Below are 19,966 nucleotides of genomic sequence, written 5' to 3'. Positions count from 1 at the left end.
CCCCACCCCCCCCCCCCCCCCCCACCGGCCCAATTCCCTCCCTCCCTCCCTTATGTGGTATTTCTTTTTTCGCTTCTCCTCCCTAATTTCTTCTATGTGTTTTACTGCAGATTTATACTATTGAAGACAGGGCAGAGGTGCATGTCTATGTTCCCTCTGCAAAAGAATCATGTAGATTTTATGACAAAGCATGGTGTTCTTATGTGGAGCTGAAAGATAAGATTGAAGCTTCACGGTCCAAGGTATTCTTTCCTTGTTCACATATATCAAATTATGTGGTGGAGGTGGCACTTTCAAAGAAATTTCTAGCTTTGAGATTTGTGGAATGAGTGGTTTGTTGGTGTTGATACTGCTATGTTTTTGTTTTGAGTGGATAGTTTGATGCTTCAATGTTAGCTTTGCAAGGCTCAATACAAAGTTGTTACAAAGATATGGATGACAAGCTTAAAGCAACGAGAAAGCAGTTGTCCAAGGACCACGTAAAGATTTTGAATTGCCTAGAAGATCTTGGCCTCATATGTGCCTATGAGGTATGATTGCAATCACAGTAATTAAACACTAAGGAGAAAATCCATTAAATGCTGATATGTAACGCCCATGCTCTATGTTCTTCTGCTGTCACTCTGTATTCTTTCTATTATGTTAAATGCAGTAGCTATAGGCTATACTCATGATTTTCATAAAATGTGTTCATGAATACTACTCCCTCCATCCCAAAAAGCGTTCTTTCATTTTGGGTTTGTCTAAAGTTACCATAAGAAAGTCAAAAGAAATGTATATTTTATTCTATTCTACCCTTGGTTGAAAATTGATTTCAATTTTTCCAACTCTTGAAAAGCATACTTAGATTAGAAATTTCTTAAGTTGATATGGAATAACTGAGGTGACGCAATATTTTTAGGCATTCTTAATGTGCATATAATAAAAAAAGACACTTTGGAACAAAGAGAATACCTCAATTTCTTTGTTTTCCTCTAAGGGTTTATTTGGCACATGGTTAGAAAATTTAGGTGAAATTTTTCATGAGTAATTATTACAAGAATGATTGTTAAGGGTTTAAAATTAGACTTTTAAACATACTTGGTGTGTTGATAAATGGAAGGGTACATTTTTTAAGGAAACAAAGGTTGAGATATTGTTAGTGAGAAGAGAGAGAATTAAAGATTGTTTAGGTGTGTTCTTTGAGGGGAAAAAAAGAGTTAGAGAAATTGAAATATATATAACAGGGGCAGGGGGGTGGCAGGATTATCCCCAAAGGTATATCACTAGGGTGATTCTTATCCTCCATCACCCCCAAATGTAACTCACATGGCTTTTATAAAGATAAAGGGAACAAGGATTTTTATTTTGCAGTTGTCTCCTCTTGTGATTGCAGTTTATTATTTCTCACTTTTCTTTCATATAGGCCATCAAGGTTTGTCTAGAGAATGCCGGTAACCCCACTGGTGAATGCAAATTATATCAAGAAATTTCTTTGCAGTGTAGATATTTCCTTGAGGATGTGTTACATATAATTGGTGAATCTTTGCAGCATGGTATGATAATAGCACCTTTTATACTTTCTCGTTCCTAAGAAGTTGTAAAATATTGCTTTTCAGCTAATTGCATACTTGCTGTAAATGAGGCGTGCTCAAATCTAATGGAAACATTTTTATGTTCCTTTGTCCTGTATTTATATACATGGTTGTTGATAAATCACTTGCAGTGGTTGACATTGTTCGCTTGCCTTATTTAGCATTTCAATATTTGGATGTTGGCAACTGTCTTTCGCGCTGAAGGGAAAAAAAAAAAAAAACCTTTGCATTTCTCAAAAACTGTGTTATTTGTTCTTGTTTATGATAAGGTTTCTCACAGTTAATCCCATAGTGGGATTTTGTAGCTGCCATTTATTTATGGAACTATCTGGCTTTGAATGTTACTTTTTTTTTTTTGTTATGAATTGTTTGGAGTATTTGGAATCTGTTAAACACGTGCATCTTTTGGCTTTGTTTGGGTTCATGGCAATGAGACTGCATGGAGGAGGACTGCTTTGATTGGGTGACCGATTGGAAAATTTTAAAATAATATGAGCTTTAACTATTGGAGTAATTAGTGAAGATTAATGATGCATCAACCACCTACCAGGATGCATCAAGGATCGGATGATGCCACTTGTGACTCAAGTAGTTACTTGAGAATTGTAAATTAACCGTGACTGATCATGCTGTAATTTACTCCTATATAGCATCAGCAACCAAAATTGAGCTTGCATAAGGCAGTCTGTGTGTGTGAATAGCTGAGGGGAAAGAGAGAGCGATAAGATATAACTATAAAGGGCACTGCATCTGGATAAACAGGTAAAAGTCCCATGCCTGTGGATTGAGGAATATTTAAATTGTCTTGTAATGCATGTCAAGGTGCTGCCAAGGAACTGAGGGCCTTATAGAGCACAGGATGGGTACAGATAGAGCTAGTCCATCCCTTATGTGAATCAATGGTTTGGACAAAACAAAGCTTACCTCTTGCAGTTAGCTTCATCTGGTGTACAGTAGCTTACTACTTAAGTTGAAAGAGAGTATAATTTAGGTTCAAACAATGTAGTATCTCTCCTAGATTCTATTTCATCAACTCCTCCCATCTCACTCCCACAATTATTATTTTCCAGTTATTTCTTATGTATTCTGTTATTCATGAGCAAGCAATTCATTCATAGTGCATAAAGATACTGTCTCTGGAGCACAGTGCCAGTGAATATTTTGCGCCTGATGTTTTTCCTTGCGATATTGCCTTGCTGGAGACACTAGTATGTATTTTGATTGTGCTTTGAGTATGATGCTTATTACCGACATTATTCCTTCTCTTAACTCAGGTGATAATTTCTTTTTGGATCATGGGCTCGCCTGTTCAGCAGCATTGGGTTTTGGCTACATATCCCCCAAACTACATGAACTTCTCCAACTTTTTCTATCATTTGGGTAATAGAAATATTTGCTTATCTTTTTATTTTATTTTTGTATCCAAGTTGATTTACTATCCTTTTGTGGTTGCAGAGAAGATAGGGAAGTATTGTGCCTCATTTTTGTTGAAAGAATTATTACAGCGAAGGTGGTTGAAAGATTTCTGAAGAAATTTGAGGTTTTAGCACATTTCACTGTTTCATATTTGACTGGAACTAATGCATCAGCTGATGCACTGGCCCCAAAAATGCAAATGGAGACCTTGGAATCATTTCGCTCTGGGAAGGTATATGTTCTTCAGCATCATGAATTGTTCGCAAGAAGTTGAAAACGCGATAACAAACGGGTAACTTTATGCAGGTCAATCTATTATTTGCCACTGATGTGGTGGAGGAGGGAATTCATGTGCCAAACTGCTCCTGTGTAATACGTTTTGATCTGCCTAAGACAGTCCGCAGTTATGTCCAGTCTCGGGGACGAGCTCGACAAAATAATTCCCAATTTATCACCATGCTTGAAAGGTGATGCGTCTTCATCCATTTAGACTGCAGTCACACTGAAGCATCTTTGATATGCTTTCCGGCACAAAAAGCAGCTGTAGCGTAGCAAATAGAATGGGGTCTTCATCTTTGTTTTTGTGTGTTTGATATTGTGATCGTGTAGACCATTACAGTTGTGATAGAATCCCTAGTTAAAGCTCTTGCATCATAAATATGCTTGGCGCATGATTGTTTTCATGTATATGTTATCAGTAAACATTGTATAACAGTGCATATACTTGCAGGGGAAACACCAAACAACGGGATCAGCTGTTTGAAATTATTAGAAGTGAGTGGTCAATGACAGATACAGCTATAAATAGAGATCCTAATGTATGGAATCTGAAAGCATGTGCTTCAGAAGCAGCAAAGGCTTATGTGGTGGATGTGACAGGAGCATCAGTAACTGCAGACTCTAGTGTTAGCCTCATACATCGATATTGTCAACAACTCCCTGGCGACAGGTATTTAAATATTTCCCTGTCCATTTTTTTGGGTTAAGTATACAGTATAGAAGCAATTAACTTTTAATTGGTTTCCTTTACAATTTAGGTACTACACGCCAAAGCCAACTTTTCAGTTTGAAGTTTTTGAACAGTCTTGCCACTGTGCAATGAAACTACCTCCTAATGCAGCTTTTCAAACATTAGTTGGTCCAACATGTAGGAATCAACAATTAGCAAAGCAGCTTGTATGCTTGGAAGCATGTAAGAAATTACATCAAATGGGTGCTTTAGATGATCATCTTCTGCCATCAGTTGAAGAGCCTTCAGAAATTGCTGTTGTTAAAAGCAAGTCAACATCTGCAGGTGCAGGTATATGTTTATTATAATAAAATTCATATTGAATATTCCTATAAGAAACTCTATTAGCTCATTGGCCAAGCTTCAACATCCATTCTTTCTGGGTCATTAGTAAGAGTTGAACTTACTAGGATTTTTAGTTGGGTTTTCTCTTTTTTTACTATTAGAGAATCTATGAAAAATCATAGGTAAACTATGACTTGACTAAATTAGCCTACTTATTAGGTAATCCAGAACACATTCCTTCATCTGTAGTTGCCAACTACCATGCTTTGTTGATATCAGGTGGCCAATACTAAAGTATAGAGCAATTCTGCTGCATGTGTGCGATATCATCATTTGGAATGCTCTGAAGCAATAATGAAAAAAATAAAATGAAATTGTCAAGACATCAGTATGGTTCATGTAAGGACAAACATTATAATGCATTTGCTTTTGTGATTTAGCAAAGTTGGCAAAACCTTGATCGGCGGATACACTAATAGTTTCACATAATGTGTTTGGATTGCTGTATCAATCCTGGAAGGTGTAGCAGTGTTTCCCTCCTTGTTGTATGTAATAACTCATCGTTTCTCTGTCTGTTCCACTCTTGCCTATTCAGGAACTACAAAAAGAAAGGAATTGCATGGGACAACTTGCATTCGTGCGTTATCTGGAAGTTGGGGAGAGAAACTTGATGGAGCCACTTTTCATGCATACAAGTTTGACTTCTCTTGCTCCATTGTCAGTGAGATCTATTCTGGATTTATTCTTCTCATTGAGTCAAAGCTCGATGATGATGTGGGAAACATTGAGTTAGATCTTTATTTGGTTGCCAAGATAGTCAAGTCTTCTATTTCTTCATGTGGAGTAGTTCACTTGGATGCTGCGCAGGTATTAACATGTTGCATGCTAATTATCTCAGTAATTTTCTTTTTATCTTGGATTGGTTATTTCCTGAATGCTGTATCTGTTTTTTATTTTTTTATCAGATGATGAAAGCAAAACGGTTTCAAGAATTCTTTTTCAATGGCTTGTTTGGAAAGTTGTTTACTGGATCTAAATCATCTAGGGAGTTCTTACTTCAGAAAGAAACAACATCACTGTGGAGTCCCTCAAACATGTATCTGCTTCTACCACTAGAGCCATGGAGCATTTCCAGTAATGATTGGTGGAAAATAGATTGGAAGGGAATTGAAGCTTGCTCATCTGTGGTAGTATACTTGAAGAACTCTTTTTTGGCTGCTCGGTCTTACAGTGGTGGAGGAAATCCATTACCTGATAATGTTCTGCCATCCACCAAAGAATGCAATGGTACAAATTTAATCCACTTTGCTAATGCTTTAGTCAACGTAGAGAACATTAAAGAAATGGTGGTACTGGCAATCCACACGGGAAGAATCTACTCCATTGTTAAAGTCGTGAACGATTCATCTGCGGAGAGTGCTTTTGAGGGAAATGCTGATAATGTGACAGAGTTTTCTACATACAGAGAGTACTTCAACAAAAGGTTGGTGGGCCCAGCTGAGTCTTATGTTCATTTCTCCTCGTTATCATCTAAGTTTCCATACCTAACATCAGCTGCTCTCAGGTACGGAATTGTGCTGATGCATCCAGGACAGCCTCTGTTGCGGTTAAAGCAGAGCCATAACCCACACAATCATCTTGTAAACTTTAACGATGAAGGTTTGTTAGATTGTGTGTTTGAGATCTGTTATGAGGTGCAATTGTTTTCTTTTAGGCAACTCAGTCTCAGTCTGATTAACTGGCACTTCAATTCTAATATCTTGAAGTTAATCCTATGCTAAGATTATTGACAAAGTGTAAACCAGATTTGAAGAATTGGGAAATTCACCAATATGCATCAACTTCTCTCAATTATAAAAGCTTTGCAATTGACATTATAAGCTACTACATTGTCTTCTGAATCAGGCTGTGCAGTTGAATTTAGCAATGAGTTCCCTGTTCTGTTATCTGATTTGTTACATGTTCTATTAAATGACCAGGTGATTCAAAAGATGGCATGGTTGGCAGAAAACAGCAGCAACATGTGCATATGCCACCTGAGCTTTTGATCAAGATTGATGTTCCTATCAGTGTTGTAAAATCAATTTATCTGATGCCATCGTTGATGCACCGTCTTGAGTGCCTGATGTTGGCCAGTCAACTTAGACAAGAGATTGATTGTCATGCTCCTAATGTTTACATCCCAAGCTCATTGGTCTTGTCCCCTTAAATTGCTCTTCATTTTTCTGTATTTTAATGAATTATTCACCTGTAAGTTAATGCAGTCACCTGCTTTGATCATTAGATTCTGGAAGCGATAACTACACTTAGATGCTGTGAAAGTTTTTCGATGGAGCGACTGGAGTTGCTAGGGGACTCAGTTCTAAAGTATGCTGTCAGCTGCCACCTATTTTTAAAATATCCCAATAAACATGAAGGCCAGTTATCTTCATGGCGCTCAGGGGCTGTTTGTAATTCAACCCTACATAAATTGGGAACAGATTGTAAAGTACAGGTATTTGATTATGATACTTTTGGCTTCTAGTTCTATCTTTAAGAAGTATTATTTTCCATAAAAAATTGTGTTTTCTGAGTGCATGTGTTTTTTCCTCTTCCTTTGTGTTATTTTTTTTTCTGGTATTGTTTAATAACTTTGCTGATGTTCTGCGTTTGCAGAAACGAATTCCAGAAGATTTTTCAATTGAACCCAATGTTAATTTTCTTTTGGGATAGAATTTGTTAGTTTTTCTGTCCATTGAAGCATGCTCTCCCTGATTGTTTTGAGACTTGAATTGAAGTGTTTCACATTGCTGTGATTATCAAATGTTCTGCACTTGTATTTGCACCTGTATTTCCATGAAATGACTGTGATGTGGTATTTGAATCTGGACAAGTCTAAATAGTAGACCTTCTACTTCATATGTACACATGTATGTTCTGATCATCATCCATGCTAGTATACCTTCTACTTCATATTTGCAAATGTATATTCTGATCATCGTCCTTTTCTGTCACTCAATTTTACCAGAATTAATAGTTCAGGCACAGGGATTGATATGAAACTGAATAATCTTCTACGAATTTTATCCTAGCCATGATATTTTAAATCTGTAAGTGATTTGAATAGTTCATTTGCAATATGTGTCTGAAACAAAATGTTCTGCATTTCTTACATGCCAGGGATATATACTAGACAGTCCATTTGATCCCCGTCGTTGGACTGCTCCTGGACAGAAATCTGTTCGAACTCCTGTTCCTTGCAAATGTGGGGTTGATACTTTAGAAGTACCATTGGATCGTAAGTTCCAAACCGAAAGCGCAACTGTTAAGGTTGGAAGACCTTGTGATTCAGGCCACCGATGGATGGGTTCCAAAACCATATCAGATTGTGTTGAATCTGTCATAGGGGCATACTATGTCAGTGGTGGATTGATTGCTGCAATTCATGTGATGAAGTGGTTTGGCATTAATGTTGAACTTGATCCTTCACTAATAAGTGAAGCAATTACGAGTGCATCTCTACGATCTTATATCCCTAAAGAAGATGAGATTAAGAGTCTAGAGTCAAAGCTTGGGTATACCTTTGGTGTCAAGTTTGTCTTGCAGGAGGCCATGACTCATGCATCTATGCAAGAACAGGGTGTTACATACTGTTACCAGGTAATGAAATTTTTATCAACTTGGTCTTCTATTTTTCTTTTTCTTCTTTTTTTTTAGGGTAAACTACAATAGCCCTTGAAATTACAAATGACACCTAAAAGTTTGAGGATTTGAAAAAAACCCATTCTATGTTTAAGAAATCATTACAAATTCCCTTGCTGTCAAAGGGGATAATTTTAGCGCATGAAAGGTATTTTTGTTATAAAAGGAGGTTTCTGTAGTAGTTTCTTAAAATTGGAGGTGATTTGGTAAGATTTTCCAAACTTTTGGGTGGTGCCTATAATGTTCAAGGAGGTTATTTTAATTGACACTTTTTTTTATTTAAGTATATTTTCCTTATTCTGGTGGGTCAGCAGTGAAACCAATTTGGAAAAAAATAAAAATTTGAAATCTCAAGGTACAATAATTTTATCCGAGCAATTTTAAAACAGATTTCTGTAACATACATGAATGATCTCAATGTTTTATTTTTTCTTTTCATTTCATAATGTTAATATAGAAACGTTTACTCACTAAATGTATTTGATGTCGAGATGTAAGTGCACAAGACTCTTTATTTCCTGTAACTGTTTGCAATAATTGTAATGGGACTGCTGTTTCATATATTTCTTTTGGATTTTCGACAGAGGCTTGAATTTCTTGGTGATTCTGTATTGGACTTGCTTATAACATGGCATCTCTATCAGAGCCACACAGATGTTGATCCTGGCGAGCTGACAGACTTGCGTTCAGCTTCTGTTAACAATGATAATTTTGCTCAAGTTGCTGTTAAACAAAACCTATATACCCATCTTTTTCATTGTTCTACACTCCTTCAAAGTCAAATAACAGAATATGTAAATTCTTTTCATGAATCTAATCAAGGCACAAAGGCTCCCAAGGTAAGTTCCTATACTGACCCGCTCAATCTCTTATTTTCTTTATGTTAGAACCATGCTGTTTTCCTCAATTATATTGCTATCTTCAAAGGTTAGCAGCAACTAATCCTTTGAAGCTCTGATTATGGTGCTTTTTACATATCTAAACTTCTTGTGGTGGTTTGCTGTTCTGCAATCCTATTTATTAATGACAAATTGTTCTGATCATTGTCTTTCCTACAGGCTCTTGGAGACCTGATTGAAAGCATTGCAGGGGCATTATTAATCGATACAGAGCTCAATCTCGATGGTGTGTGGAGAATATTCAAGCCCTTGTTATCTCCAATTGTAACCCCTGAAAAACTTGAGCTGCCTCCACTGCGTGAACTTGTTGAATTATGTGACTCTATAGGGGTTTTTGTAAAAGAAAAATGTACCAAGAAAGCTGAGATGGTTCACGCCCAGCTTTGGGTACAGCTGGACAGCGAGCTCTTGTCTGGAGAGGGGTACGAGAAGAACAGGAAAGCAGCTAAAGGAAAAGCAGCTTCTTGTTTGTTGAAGAAGCTCCAGGTTTGTACTTCTGGGAATTGCAAGCATGCCTGTATGTTTTCATATTTTACCACTTGCTGGATCATAATAAACCAAAGATTGCGAATTGATCCCACTAATAAAACACTGAGCTGTTTTGGTTCTTTAGTTCTTTTTCTAGTAACTATCACTATTGTTGTAAGATTTCTTGGCTAATGGTCATACTTCTGAAACATCCATTCTGTACTTAAAAAGTCGTTCTGGTTGTTGTTTGGCTAGTAAATCCAACAGTAGGTTTCTAGAATGAGCAAACTAAAGATGATATTTATCCAGGAAAATTCATGGACGTGAAAGCTTTTTCAGCATTCTAATTCTTGCTTTTTTTTGTAAATTAAAATCAATGAAGAAATAATAGCATTTTAAGATATTTGTGTGACTTTGATGCGTTTCTGTCTTTGAAACATACAGTGATTAATTAATTGAATGTCTCTAAAGGCTTCAAAAAATCAAATTCATGTAAACTCTATTTTAACCCTTGTATGCTCATGTAAACAGAAAAGAGGCATCGTATACTCACGTGGAGGTTCAAAGAGGAGGAAACAGGACACTGACCCTGTTGTTGATTCAAGTTCCCTTGGCTTCTTAGAAAATGAAGATTTTTCTGGAAAAACAAAGCCAAAAAAGCAGAAAATAGAAAACCAAGTTCCCAGAGATTCAAATACAGATTGTTCCTCTGCCATCAGTCCTAGTCATGGTCCCCCAGGTATCCATCATCAAATTACTTGGCTTCCTATTTGATTCTAAATGTGATTCAGAGAAGGAACAGTTTATTTAATATGTGCTGCTCAAGGGCACACACTATCTCAGCTCCTTTCTGATCAAGTCCAATGCTTAACACCTATCTTATATTATCTTGCCATCTCAATTTTCCTTAAAACTGTTGCTAGCCCATCTTCTGCACCAGGAATGAATTGAAGAGTTAAGAGTTTGATTAATAAAATAAACACTTGTCATGGGACTGAGGGGGTAGTTTTTTGGTTCTTGCAAGAAAATTAGTGTGCTGGTTGGTGCCTGCAGATATATCTTGATTTTTCATTGTTAAATGAGTAGTCTTCTGCTTTCTGATGAATTCAATCGTACCCTCAAATATTGTGGAATATCTCGCTAAATCAACCCCTTTTGCAGTTATTGAGTCGATTAACAAGAAGAAAGGAGGACCTCGTACTAGTCTTTATGATCTCTGTAAGAAAGTTCAATGGACAATGCCTACATTTGACACAAGAGAAACGAAATCCAGGTTTGCCAACTCCACAAGCTTTTTTTTGGTCGCCCAAATTCTCGTTTATATACAAAGACCATTAATTTTCCATGCTAAATTTATTCTTTTCTGCATATTTGTCGTTCTAATTGACTTGTTCCCGCAGAACTGCAATTGAATTTGGTGAAGGCCCTGATAAAAGGAAGGGATTTAACAGTTATGTATCAAAAATCATCATGAACATACCTTCGTATGGCGTTGTTGAATGTGCGGGAGAGGCTAGTGCTGATAAGAAGACCTCATATGACTCTGCGGCACTTGCAATGCTTAATGAGCTTGAAAAACGGGGACAGCTCATCATTGATGAATCAAAATAAATCTTGCAGCTGTGGTATAGATTACCACTCTAATTTTGGGGAAGCAAGGTGGTGAGTTTCTATTTCTGATTTGGAACAGAGCAACTAGGAGGAAAGTAGTGACTAACAGCTAGAAGTGGTGCTGTAAGCGTAGGATCAATCCTCTTTGTCTCTTACTAAGCCTGGCAATCTCTTATATAGTTTGGGAATTACACGGGAAACCAAATATGTTGGATATTATACAGGAACTCCATTGGTTCAAATCTAAATCTAACATCCTCCCTTTTATTTTCATTTTCTTATGAACTTCAATTCTCTTACAGACTTCACAAAAAGCCACAAAACCAAGGGATAAAAGGATTTATTAATTAATTTTTTAAAAAAAAACTAAACTCACTGGACTTTTACCAATGCCAAATTACCATTTTTCCCTTGACAAATGGTAACTTGCAACTTGGTTTGAGAGATAAAATAGTCTTGGTTTGAGAGGTAAAATAGTCTTTTCATGATATTTAATTATCAGTTTAAAGTTCACAAGGTATCTAGGATGTAAAATTATTAAACTAGCTTTAAAAGCTAAAAATGCATTTCAAGCATTTTAAATTTTTTTGCATAGTATGATATTAAAAATACTTCAAAGTTAAAAATTTTTAGAGTTAAGGTGAAGGGTCTTTTCATCATTTCATTTATATTTTATGTAATTAGTAAGGTTATTCAAGTTTTTTAACAAAAATATAATATTATTTTAAATAAAAAGTTATTGTCATGTATAATGGATGCACAAATAAGTAAAAGGTGTTCAACGCTCTTTAAGTAGTGTATGTAGTGTTTTTCAATAGCTAAACATCACATTTTATGAAGATGTTCAAAACATTACACCACCCACATCATAGTAATGAGGCACTTGTTGGCTTCCCCTACACGATGGAGCTTCAACAACGATTTTTTTTCTTCCTCTTTTTTCTTTTTTTATATCATTGAAAAACATGTTATCCTTGCAAACATTCAGAAAAGAATGATCATCCGTTAATTTTATCAACTTTGATTCTTACAACGATTTTTTTTCTTCCTCTTTTTTTTCTTTTTATATCATTGAAAAACATGTTATCTTTGCAAACATTCAGAAAAGAATGATCATTCGTTAATTTTATCAACTTTGATCCTCATTTTTTTTAATTCTAATTTTTTTCATCATTTTTTTGTTGTTTTATTTTTTCAATTTTACCTCTCACTATTTGGTTGATTGAGATTTGCCTTCATAATTTTTTAGGTTTAACTTTTATGGTTTAATCCAACATTATTACCAATGTCACGAGTTCAAGGGATTAGACCATGTTGGATTCGATTTTTTTTCAAGTTTTTATGAAATTGATTTTTTTTCTATTTCATCCTTTAGCAATGTGTAGGTTAGGGATTTGTATTCAATATTTTTTTTTCACTTCACTTTCTATAGATTAATCATGATTTGATACTCAGATTATGGATTTGATGGATATATTAGGGTTAACTTAGGTCTTTTTTATGTTGCTTTTTTACTACTTTTATTGTTTTATTGACTTAGTTCATTTGAGAATTAAGCTTCATTATTTTATTTGATTTGGTTTTCATTTAAGAATTAAGTTTCATTATTTTTTTTGTTTTGCTTTCTATGAAGTTATCCTAGTTTCATGACTAAATCACAAATTTAGCTTATTTTCTCAGATAAATTTGGGTCTTTTTTTTCTTTTATAATTTTTTATTTCAATTTCCTTAGTTGACATTTTATTTGCTAAAAATTGAGATTCATTCTTTTTTCATTTTGCTTTCTAAGTGATCATCTTATTCTCATTTATTTTTTGCTTTGTTAACAAATAAGATCATTGCGACCTTTTAAGAATATTCAAAAGATATATTTCCATTGTTTTAACAAGCATTTTTTTTTCATTAAATCATTATTAGTTTTTGTTTTTTGCTTTATTTGTTATTGATGTCTTTTGTTTTTTTTGTAATCATATTATTTGACTAACCAAACTTATAAAACACTATATAATCAAATACCTAAATCTCTTATTTTTCTTGATTTTTTTAAAACACAAACATCATCTTAACAACTTGCTACAGTGAAATGCTAAGGCTTTATGCTAGGAGAGATTTAATCCTGCCCACAAGTAGTGCAAGTTACCTATTTAGTATCTAATAAAAGGTTTTGACATTTCACTATGGCGATGAAAAAGTAAAGTATCAATGCTTTTTTAATCTTTGACATTTCACTATGGCGATGAAAAAGTAAAATATCAATGCTTTTTTAACCTTTTTTTTAATTTAAAGCTTAGCTCTTATTTTAATTTTATCTTTCAACATTAAGTTTATTGAGTATTGCACTTCATAATTTATTTATTTTTTATTTGATTTATATGGAGTTATCATTGTGAGATTACTAATTTTGCAAGTTGGCCGTGTTGACTCAGGTTATTTTGTTTTTTTTAATTATTTTTTTATCAACTTCATCTATCAACATTAGGTTTATTGGAAAGGCTTCATAATTGTTTTATAGATTATTTTTTATGAGTTTATCATCATCTTATAACTTAGATTGTGAGCTTTTCAAGTTAACCAGGTTTACTTAAGTTGTTTTATCCCTTTTTAATTAATTTTTTTTTATCAATTTCATTATTCAATATTTGATTCATTAAAAATTAAAATTTAAAAATTATTTTTTATTTACTTTTTTATGAAGTTATCTAATCTCCTAATTTGAGTTTGACAGATTAACCCAAATTGACTTCGGTTTTTTTTATCTTTTTTATTTTATTTTATTTCTAATTTAATCTTTTAATATTCAGTTAATTGGAAATATTTCTTCATATTTAATTTTTATTTAATTTATATGGGTTTATCACAGTGTTAATGTCCAGGTCACGAGTTAGGATGGTTGACTCATGTTTTTTTTATCTTATTTTGGTTGAATTTTTTTCTTCAATTTTTTCCTTTAATATTGGGTTAGTTATGAATTATGCTTCATAATTTGTTTTGATTTATATTTTATGACATTATCATAGTCCCATGATCCAGGTCACGGTTTTGCTCGGTTGACTCAAATGGTTTTTTTGTCCTTTATTTTAGTTGATTTTTTTCTATTTCTTCCTTCAACATGAGTTGATTAAGAATTAAGTTTCATAATTTATTTTATATAGGGTTATCTCGGTCTTATGATCTAGGCTTAACATGTTAACTAGGGTTGAATTAACTTATTTTTTTAGTTGAATTTTATTTTTAATTTCATGCTTCAACATTAAAGTGATTGAGAATCATGTTTAATATTTTTTTTTTGTGTTTTTTATAGAGTTATAAGGGTCTCATGATCTTTAAAGCAAGAAAAAAAAATTAATGCATGGAACAAAGGGATACTCTTTCTTCTATAAGTTTCATAATCAATTAAAAGAGATCCAATGTAAGAAGATATAATTTTAGGATTTGTTTTGATAACTTGTATTAATATGAATATTTTTTAAAGTTTATTTATTGTTTTAATTAATATTTGGTATGGTTATATTTCAGATTTAAAGCTTTTATTTATGTTGGCTTTCTTTTGACCCAAAATCAACGCTTGTTTTAGGTATTAGACTTGTGCTTAACTGAGTTTGAGTTAAGATCTATTGATTTGCAGTCTAATATAGGATCATTATTGTTATTATTTTAGACCATATTATGTTTTATTTTGCTACAAGTTTGGAGCAGCCTTTAAACGTGAATGAATTTCAATTTTCCTTGCAAAAACTTCTTTTTCTTTGCTATGATGAAGATTATATCCGATGTATGAAGGTATAACAAATCTTTTGATATCATTTGCAATCATCCAGCACCTTTAGTTTTAAGTTACTGGTTAACTCTGAGTTCAGATTTAACCAAACCTAATTATTCAATGTTCTTAGAAAAACTGTCATCTTCATTGTGAATTACATGACCAGGTGATTATGAGATTCATATTAAGACCATTGAAAATCAAAGAGAAATATATATATATATTAAAGTTTTCATCTAGTTTTTTAAAGAGGCAAATTTCTAAAATATATATTAATTTTATAGATTTAAATAAATGGTTGTTTATATCTAAACAAAAATAAAAATAATATTTACTGCATCATTTTTTAAATGAGGTATTTTTTTAAAATTTATTTTCCACGTGTCTTTAATTGTCCTCATTTGTTTTTATCCTGGTTGCAAGTTATTTATTGACAAGTTATTTATTGGTTCCATAGTTAGGATAATATCGTGAGCTACGAGTCTTGCAACCTTATAATATTTTTTTGTAATTTTAAATTTATTTATTTATAGTTCCTTGATCTTTTATTATTATTATTATTTAAAAAGCACGTCCCATGGTGGTCCTATTTGGACGAGACTCAGTGAGCCTGTTATTGAAGTTACTTTTGGAAAAAAATAATGACATACAAGAAATATACATTCACAAATCGAAACAAAGACATGTTATAAATTATTCTAATAATAAATAAATCACACACCGATGTTTAAAATTGACCTTCAGGAGTGAAGTCACTGAAGCAAATATAATGAGGGGAAATAATGGCAACGCATGGGCTACAGGCATGGAGATATTAGCTGGATCGAGGCGCGTTATTGCATGCATCAGTGATGTAAGAAGATGCATGGACTAGCAAATTGACTGCTCCTCTTCTCCTTCTTGCTGCCTACACCGGCGATGTAAATCATCTCCACCTGGCTAATGAGCTTGGGGCGAGGAAAGGTGGTTGTTTCGCTAGTTCCCTGCCACTCCGACAAGAACCGGTTCGCTAGTTCCCTGCTGTTTATGACAAGAATATTTAAACTAAGTAGGAGTGTTAGAAAAAATTATATTGTTGTTTTTTTTTATTGTGAATTTCTAATTAATTAAAGTTTTTTTTTTGAAGATGTAGTATCTCTTTCCACTCTGTTTGATTCGTCTTTTTTATTTCCCTTATTCTGTTTTGCATTATTATTTTTAGTACCTAATCATCTTAGTGGATTTTTCTTTCTTTCATCTTATTTCACCCCTAAATTATTTTAATTATCTTTTAATTATTTTATTTTTATTTACCTATTTTATCAGACAAAATAAAATACAATAAAACAATAATGAAAATTAATTAAACTTGATTTTTTTTTAAATTATATGAAACAATTAGCGTTCAATAACGGGACACGGCATCCAGAATGTGTAGGAGTCAAGTCTTTGCATACACAATGTTTGGTCAAATGCCCCAGCGACACATTATATCCTAATCAAAAGAAGTCCTTGAATTTGGATTGTCCTTCATCTGATTTGAAACGGACACTCCTCTATATAGTTGCAAATATATGGTTCATATGAATAGGGAACCATGCACCTATTATGTGCTTTTTTTTTAATTTTTAATTTTCTAACTTTTTTTTTTCAATCAAGCCCTTTCTATAGCCTAATTAAAAAATATTGGTTTTGAAATTAGCAAACATATAACATTTAAAGACATGTAATCAAAATATAAATCACAAAGAAAATTTATTGTTAATCCCACATTAATAATTTTTATTTTGATTTAAAAATTTATTTTATTTATTTTAAAGTTTTTGAGCTAGAAAAAGAAAAGAGAAACTCGCTTGCAAACAACATAGCTGTTAGCTTGCCAAAATCTGAACATAAAAAACGAGAATATTTTATAGCCTCTTTTTATAGTCCTAATCTATACGAAGAAATGAATCTCGCACCCTGCCTTTTTACTCTAAAGACTAACTAGATTTGTGGTTTGCACTCTAATATAGGTTGATCAATTTTTTTTAATGTAAAAATAGGATGTATACGGAAAAAAAACAGAGACTTGCGTCATTGGTTCAATTGGTAGTTTAAATAATATGAATAAATTGACCAAAAAAATAACAACAAAACAAGGTAAAAAAAACTAACCTAAACCCATCTAGATTATTAAGCAATCTAATATTGAAAGATAAAATTAAAAAAATAAAAAATAAACAAAAAAAAAAGAACCTCATATAAACTAGGTTAACTTTCAAACTTCATGATCATATGTACAACAAGATTGAGATAATCTTATAGAAATAAAAGCATGAAAAAAGTTTGAAGACCAATTTTTAATAAATCAAATAAGAATGTGATAACTATATAAAATGAAAAATGAAAAGAAAAAAGTTGAAGCTTAATTTCTAGCATATAAAATGTTGAAGGATAAAAATAAAAAAAAATAATATAATTAAAAAAACTTGATCCAAACCCACCCAAGTCATGTTGTAAAATCTCTAACCTCATCATGCTAAGGTAATCGTGTTTGAAAGAAAACTAAATAAAATCATGAAGTTTAATTATCGAAGATTTAACACCCCAAACTTTTCTATGCAATTATTATCTTTTCAATTGTTATTTACATGAAATTTAGGGGCAATATTTTTTATAAGGGTAGTCTCCAATTCCCTATCCATTTATTTAATCTGCAAGTACATTTATATAAATTTATACTTACATATTAGTATGGTTACAACCCTTATAAATTACATGCATAAGCTTGATTTCAGTACTTTTTTTTATAAAAGTAATTTCTGGGCATACCCAAAGAAGTACAAAAACTTGTTACCCATAGTCAATAGACCTTATGCAAGAGTACAAAACAAACTAAAGAAAAAATTAAAACATCCACGACATAGACTATCTGAACAACAATTAGTTATCTAGTCGGTTGGTTCATAGAAACCCTAAAATTGGTTAACCGATTGTTTAAGCAGAAACATGGTAATAAAGCCCCCCACAAACTGGCCAATTGACTTCTGGAAAAGCCTAAAACCGGTTAACCAATTATGCAAAAGAGTAGAAATGTGAATTGGAGCTTAAAGGACACCATGAGAGGTGGTACCACGTGATATTGAAAGACATCATATAGATTTGAAAGTAGTTGGGATCTGATACCATGGTGCAAGCTCAATCAACCTATATCGGATAAGCTCAAAAATCTCCTTACTAACATCATGGTGAGGTTGATAATTTTGGTGAAAGACCTAGTTGTTCCTCCCCTATTAGATAAAGTAAATCGTGATTTAGAAGACTAATCAAGCAAGCAGATGAGTGAACTCCTTTCTTTTTTGAAAGTGTGTATGAGCCCATTGAATCAAAGGTCATCATGTTATAGTAGGCAAGCCCATAAAGGTCATGCTTATTGTATCCCCTCAAAACATAGCAGAGAAAAGGCACTGAAAAAACAAATGGTCGTGTGTCTCAACATACAACCCAAAAAGATATATACCCAAGAGGTGGTAATCTGATATGTGATATGATCAAAAGATTGATGTCTTCTTCCAAGTGCAGGAGTGTCAAAGTAATAAATAACCCGGTAAGACCGGGGTCGGCCCACAAAGAGGTTAATTGTATAAATTATAAACAATAATAATAATAGTAGTAATAGTAATAGTAATACTAAAAAAGAAAAAAAGAAGAAGAAGAAGTTGATGAGAACTTTGAGATGGAAGATCAATGTGAGGATTAAACAATGATAACAAAAAATATCAAGGTTAGAGGATCCACTAATAGTATTTCAAACAAGTATAGTATAAACTCTTTTTATTACTTAATTGGAAACCACACACAAATGCGATTTCAATCAGATTATAAGTTATTAATATGATTACATTAGTTATCTTATTCGAAAAAAATACAAAGAGAGAAAGCAAGAGCATGATCTTGATCTGGAGACCAAGATGCCTAAATGCATGGCAAATGCCTCCTTTGATAGGCCAAAATTCGAAACTATTGATTTGATAAGTAATTGTTGAGTAGGTGGCCATATCTTGACTTGATGACAATCCTTATCTTTTTATCTGAATAAAACATCATTGATAACGTCATAATTTGAACCCAACTTCCATATAAAAATTATAGAAAATTATCTTAGCTTTTCACACAAAAAAAAAAATTAAGGTCATTTGGATTTCTAGAACTCAAGATATAGGCTGGACATTAAACAATGTTTGGGCTGCAGGACAAATTCAAACTTTTACGTTATTTCTAAGATTTGGCCTTCTAAATAGTAGAATTGAGTTTGACTTCTAATAAAAGTTTTAGGCCTATGTCTTAGCTTTTCATCCATATAAAGCAGATCTAAATCCGAGATATATAGCTCCAGATATGACCCAATTACCTAAAAATATTATAGTTTGGACTACACAAGCATCTCTTTTCTAAGTTTAGCCCTCTCTTTATCCTTTCTATTTCAATACTTTAACCCATCAATCAATCCTTTTATTTATGTGATACGCCTGTATTTAGGATGAACATTTACCATAAATTAAAGGTACCTTATGGTATCAGATTTCTTATTATAAAACATGCTTTAGTTAAAGAGTTATTGATACTTCAAGTGCAAAATGATGATATAAAACCCTAATAAAAATACACTTTTAAATACTAATCACACCACCCAACCAGCGTATTACTAGTCCTTAGTAATCAAAGTGTTAAAATATAAAAATAATTTGCAAGTTCCATAAAGTAAGGCATTCATCATTCAACTTTCATTAATCTATTTAGATAAACAAACTCTCATTAAATTTATATATCTACTCAATACCTCTTAAACAAGATATCAATAAACCTTTCTTTTATGCTTAATATATCAACACATAGTTATGGGGCTTTACTTTGAAGAAAACAAAATTTTTGTTATAATGTTTAAGGTTAACTTTCTTGGGTTGAGATTATTATCCTTTTTTTTTATTATTAATATCCATATAACTTAAAAACACAATACATTTTCAACCCTTGTAACGAGTTTTCGGCTAATGACTCCTAGACCAGTTGGTCTTAAGACATTAGGTGTTGGACACCCCTATAAGATTAATGACTCGAGTTGTAGATACTGATACATAAATAGTGTAATGTTTGATTTTCTTAAGCTTTTTTCCTCAACCTCTATAACAAGCGTTAGGCCAATAGCTCCTAAGTCAGTTGATTTTAGGGTTTTAAGTGTTAAAAATCCCTTTGAGGCTTAATTGCTTAGGTTAGGGAGGCAACAAAACCAAATTTATCTATA

General features: G+C 32.9%; 1 protein-coding gene and 1 long non-coding RNA gene across 7 annotated transcripts in view; one reads left to right on the top strand and one right to left on the bottom strand.

The window, feature by feature from the left end:
- Positions 1-11,216, top strand: part of DCL3 (dicer-like 3) — a 14,296-nt gene extending 3,080 nt beyond the window's left edge. For 4 of the 6 annotated variants that reach the window (XM_011004529.1, XM_011004526.1, XM_011004527.1 and 1 more), the window contains 19 exons: positions 111-242; positions 378-530; positions 1,406-1,535; positions 2,849-2,954; positions 3,030-3,222; positions 3,297-3,457; positions 3,721-3,939; positions 4,028-4,292; positions 4,876-5,151; positions 5,250-5,767; positions 5,849-5,943; positions 6,264-6,478; positions 6,569-6,778; positions 7,444-7,923; positions 8,550-8,804; positions 9,024-9,350; positions 9,864-10,071; positions 10,494-10,605; positions 10,733-11,216. In XM_011004529.1, coding sequence (XP_011002831.1) covers positions 111-242; positions 378-530; positions 1,406-1,535; positions 2,849-2,954; positions 3,030-3,222; positions 3,297-3,457; positions 3,721-3,939; positions 4,028-4,292; positions 4,876-5,151; positions 5,250-5,767; positions 5,849-5,943; positions 6,264-6,478; positions 6,569-6,778; positions 7,444-7,923; positions 8,550-8,804; positions 9,024-9,350; positions 9,864-10,071; positions 10,494-10,605; positions 10,733-10,943 — 4,266 coding nt within the window. In that variant the 3' untranslated portion in view covers positions 10,944-11,216. The remainder of the gene's footprint in view (positions 1-110; positions 243-377; positions 531-1,405; positions 1,536-2,848; positions 2,955-3,029; positions 3,223-3,296; positions 3,458-3,720; positions 3,940-4,027; positions 4,293-4,875; positions 5,152-5,249; positions 5,768-5,848; positions 5,944-6,263; positions 6,479-6,568; positions 6,779-7,443; positions 7,924-8,549; positions 8,805-9,023; positions 9,351-9,863; positions 10,072-10,493; positions 10,606-10,732) is intronic. The other 2 variants (XM_011004530.1, XM_011004528.1) reach the window with 2 other exon arrangements.
- On the bottom strand, positions 6,900-7,437 carry LOC105109736 (uncharacterized). The gene is made up of 2 exons (XR_839315.1): positions 7,252-7,437; positions 6,900-7,197 (listed from the first exon to the last, which is right to left on the bottom strand). It is a non-coding gene; the product is annotated as an uncharacterized LOC105109736 (long non-coding RNA).
- Positions 11,217-19,966: the final 8,750 nt, after the last annotated feature.

Source organism: Populus euphratica, unplaced genomic scaffold (genome assembly GCF_000495115.2).
Source record: "Populus euphratica unplaced genomic scaffold, PopEup_1.0 scaffold229.1, whole genome shotgun sequence".
Classification (NCBI taxonomy): domain Eukaryota; kingdom Viridiplantae; phylum Streptophyta; class Magnoliopsida; order Malpighiales; family Salicaceae; genus Populus; species Populus euphratica.
This window is presented reverse-complemented; position numbering and strand designations above follow the sequence as displayed.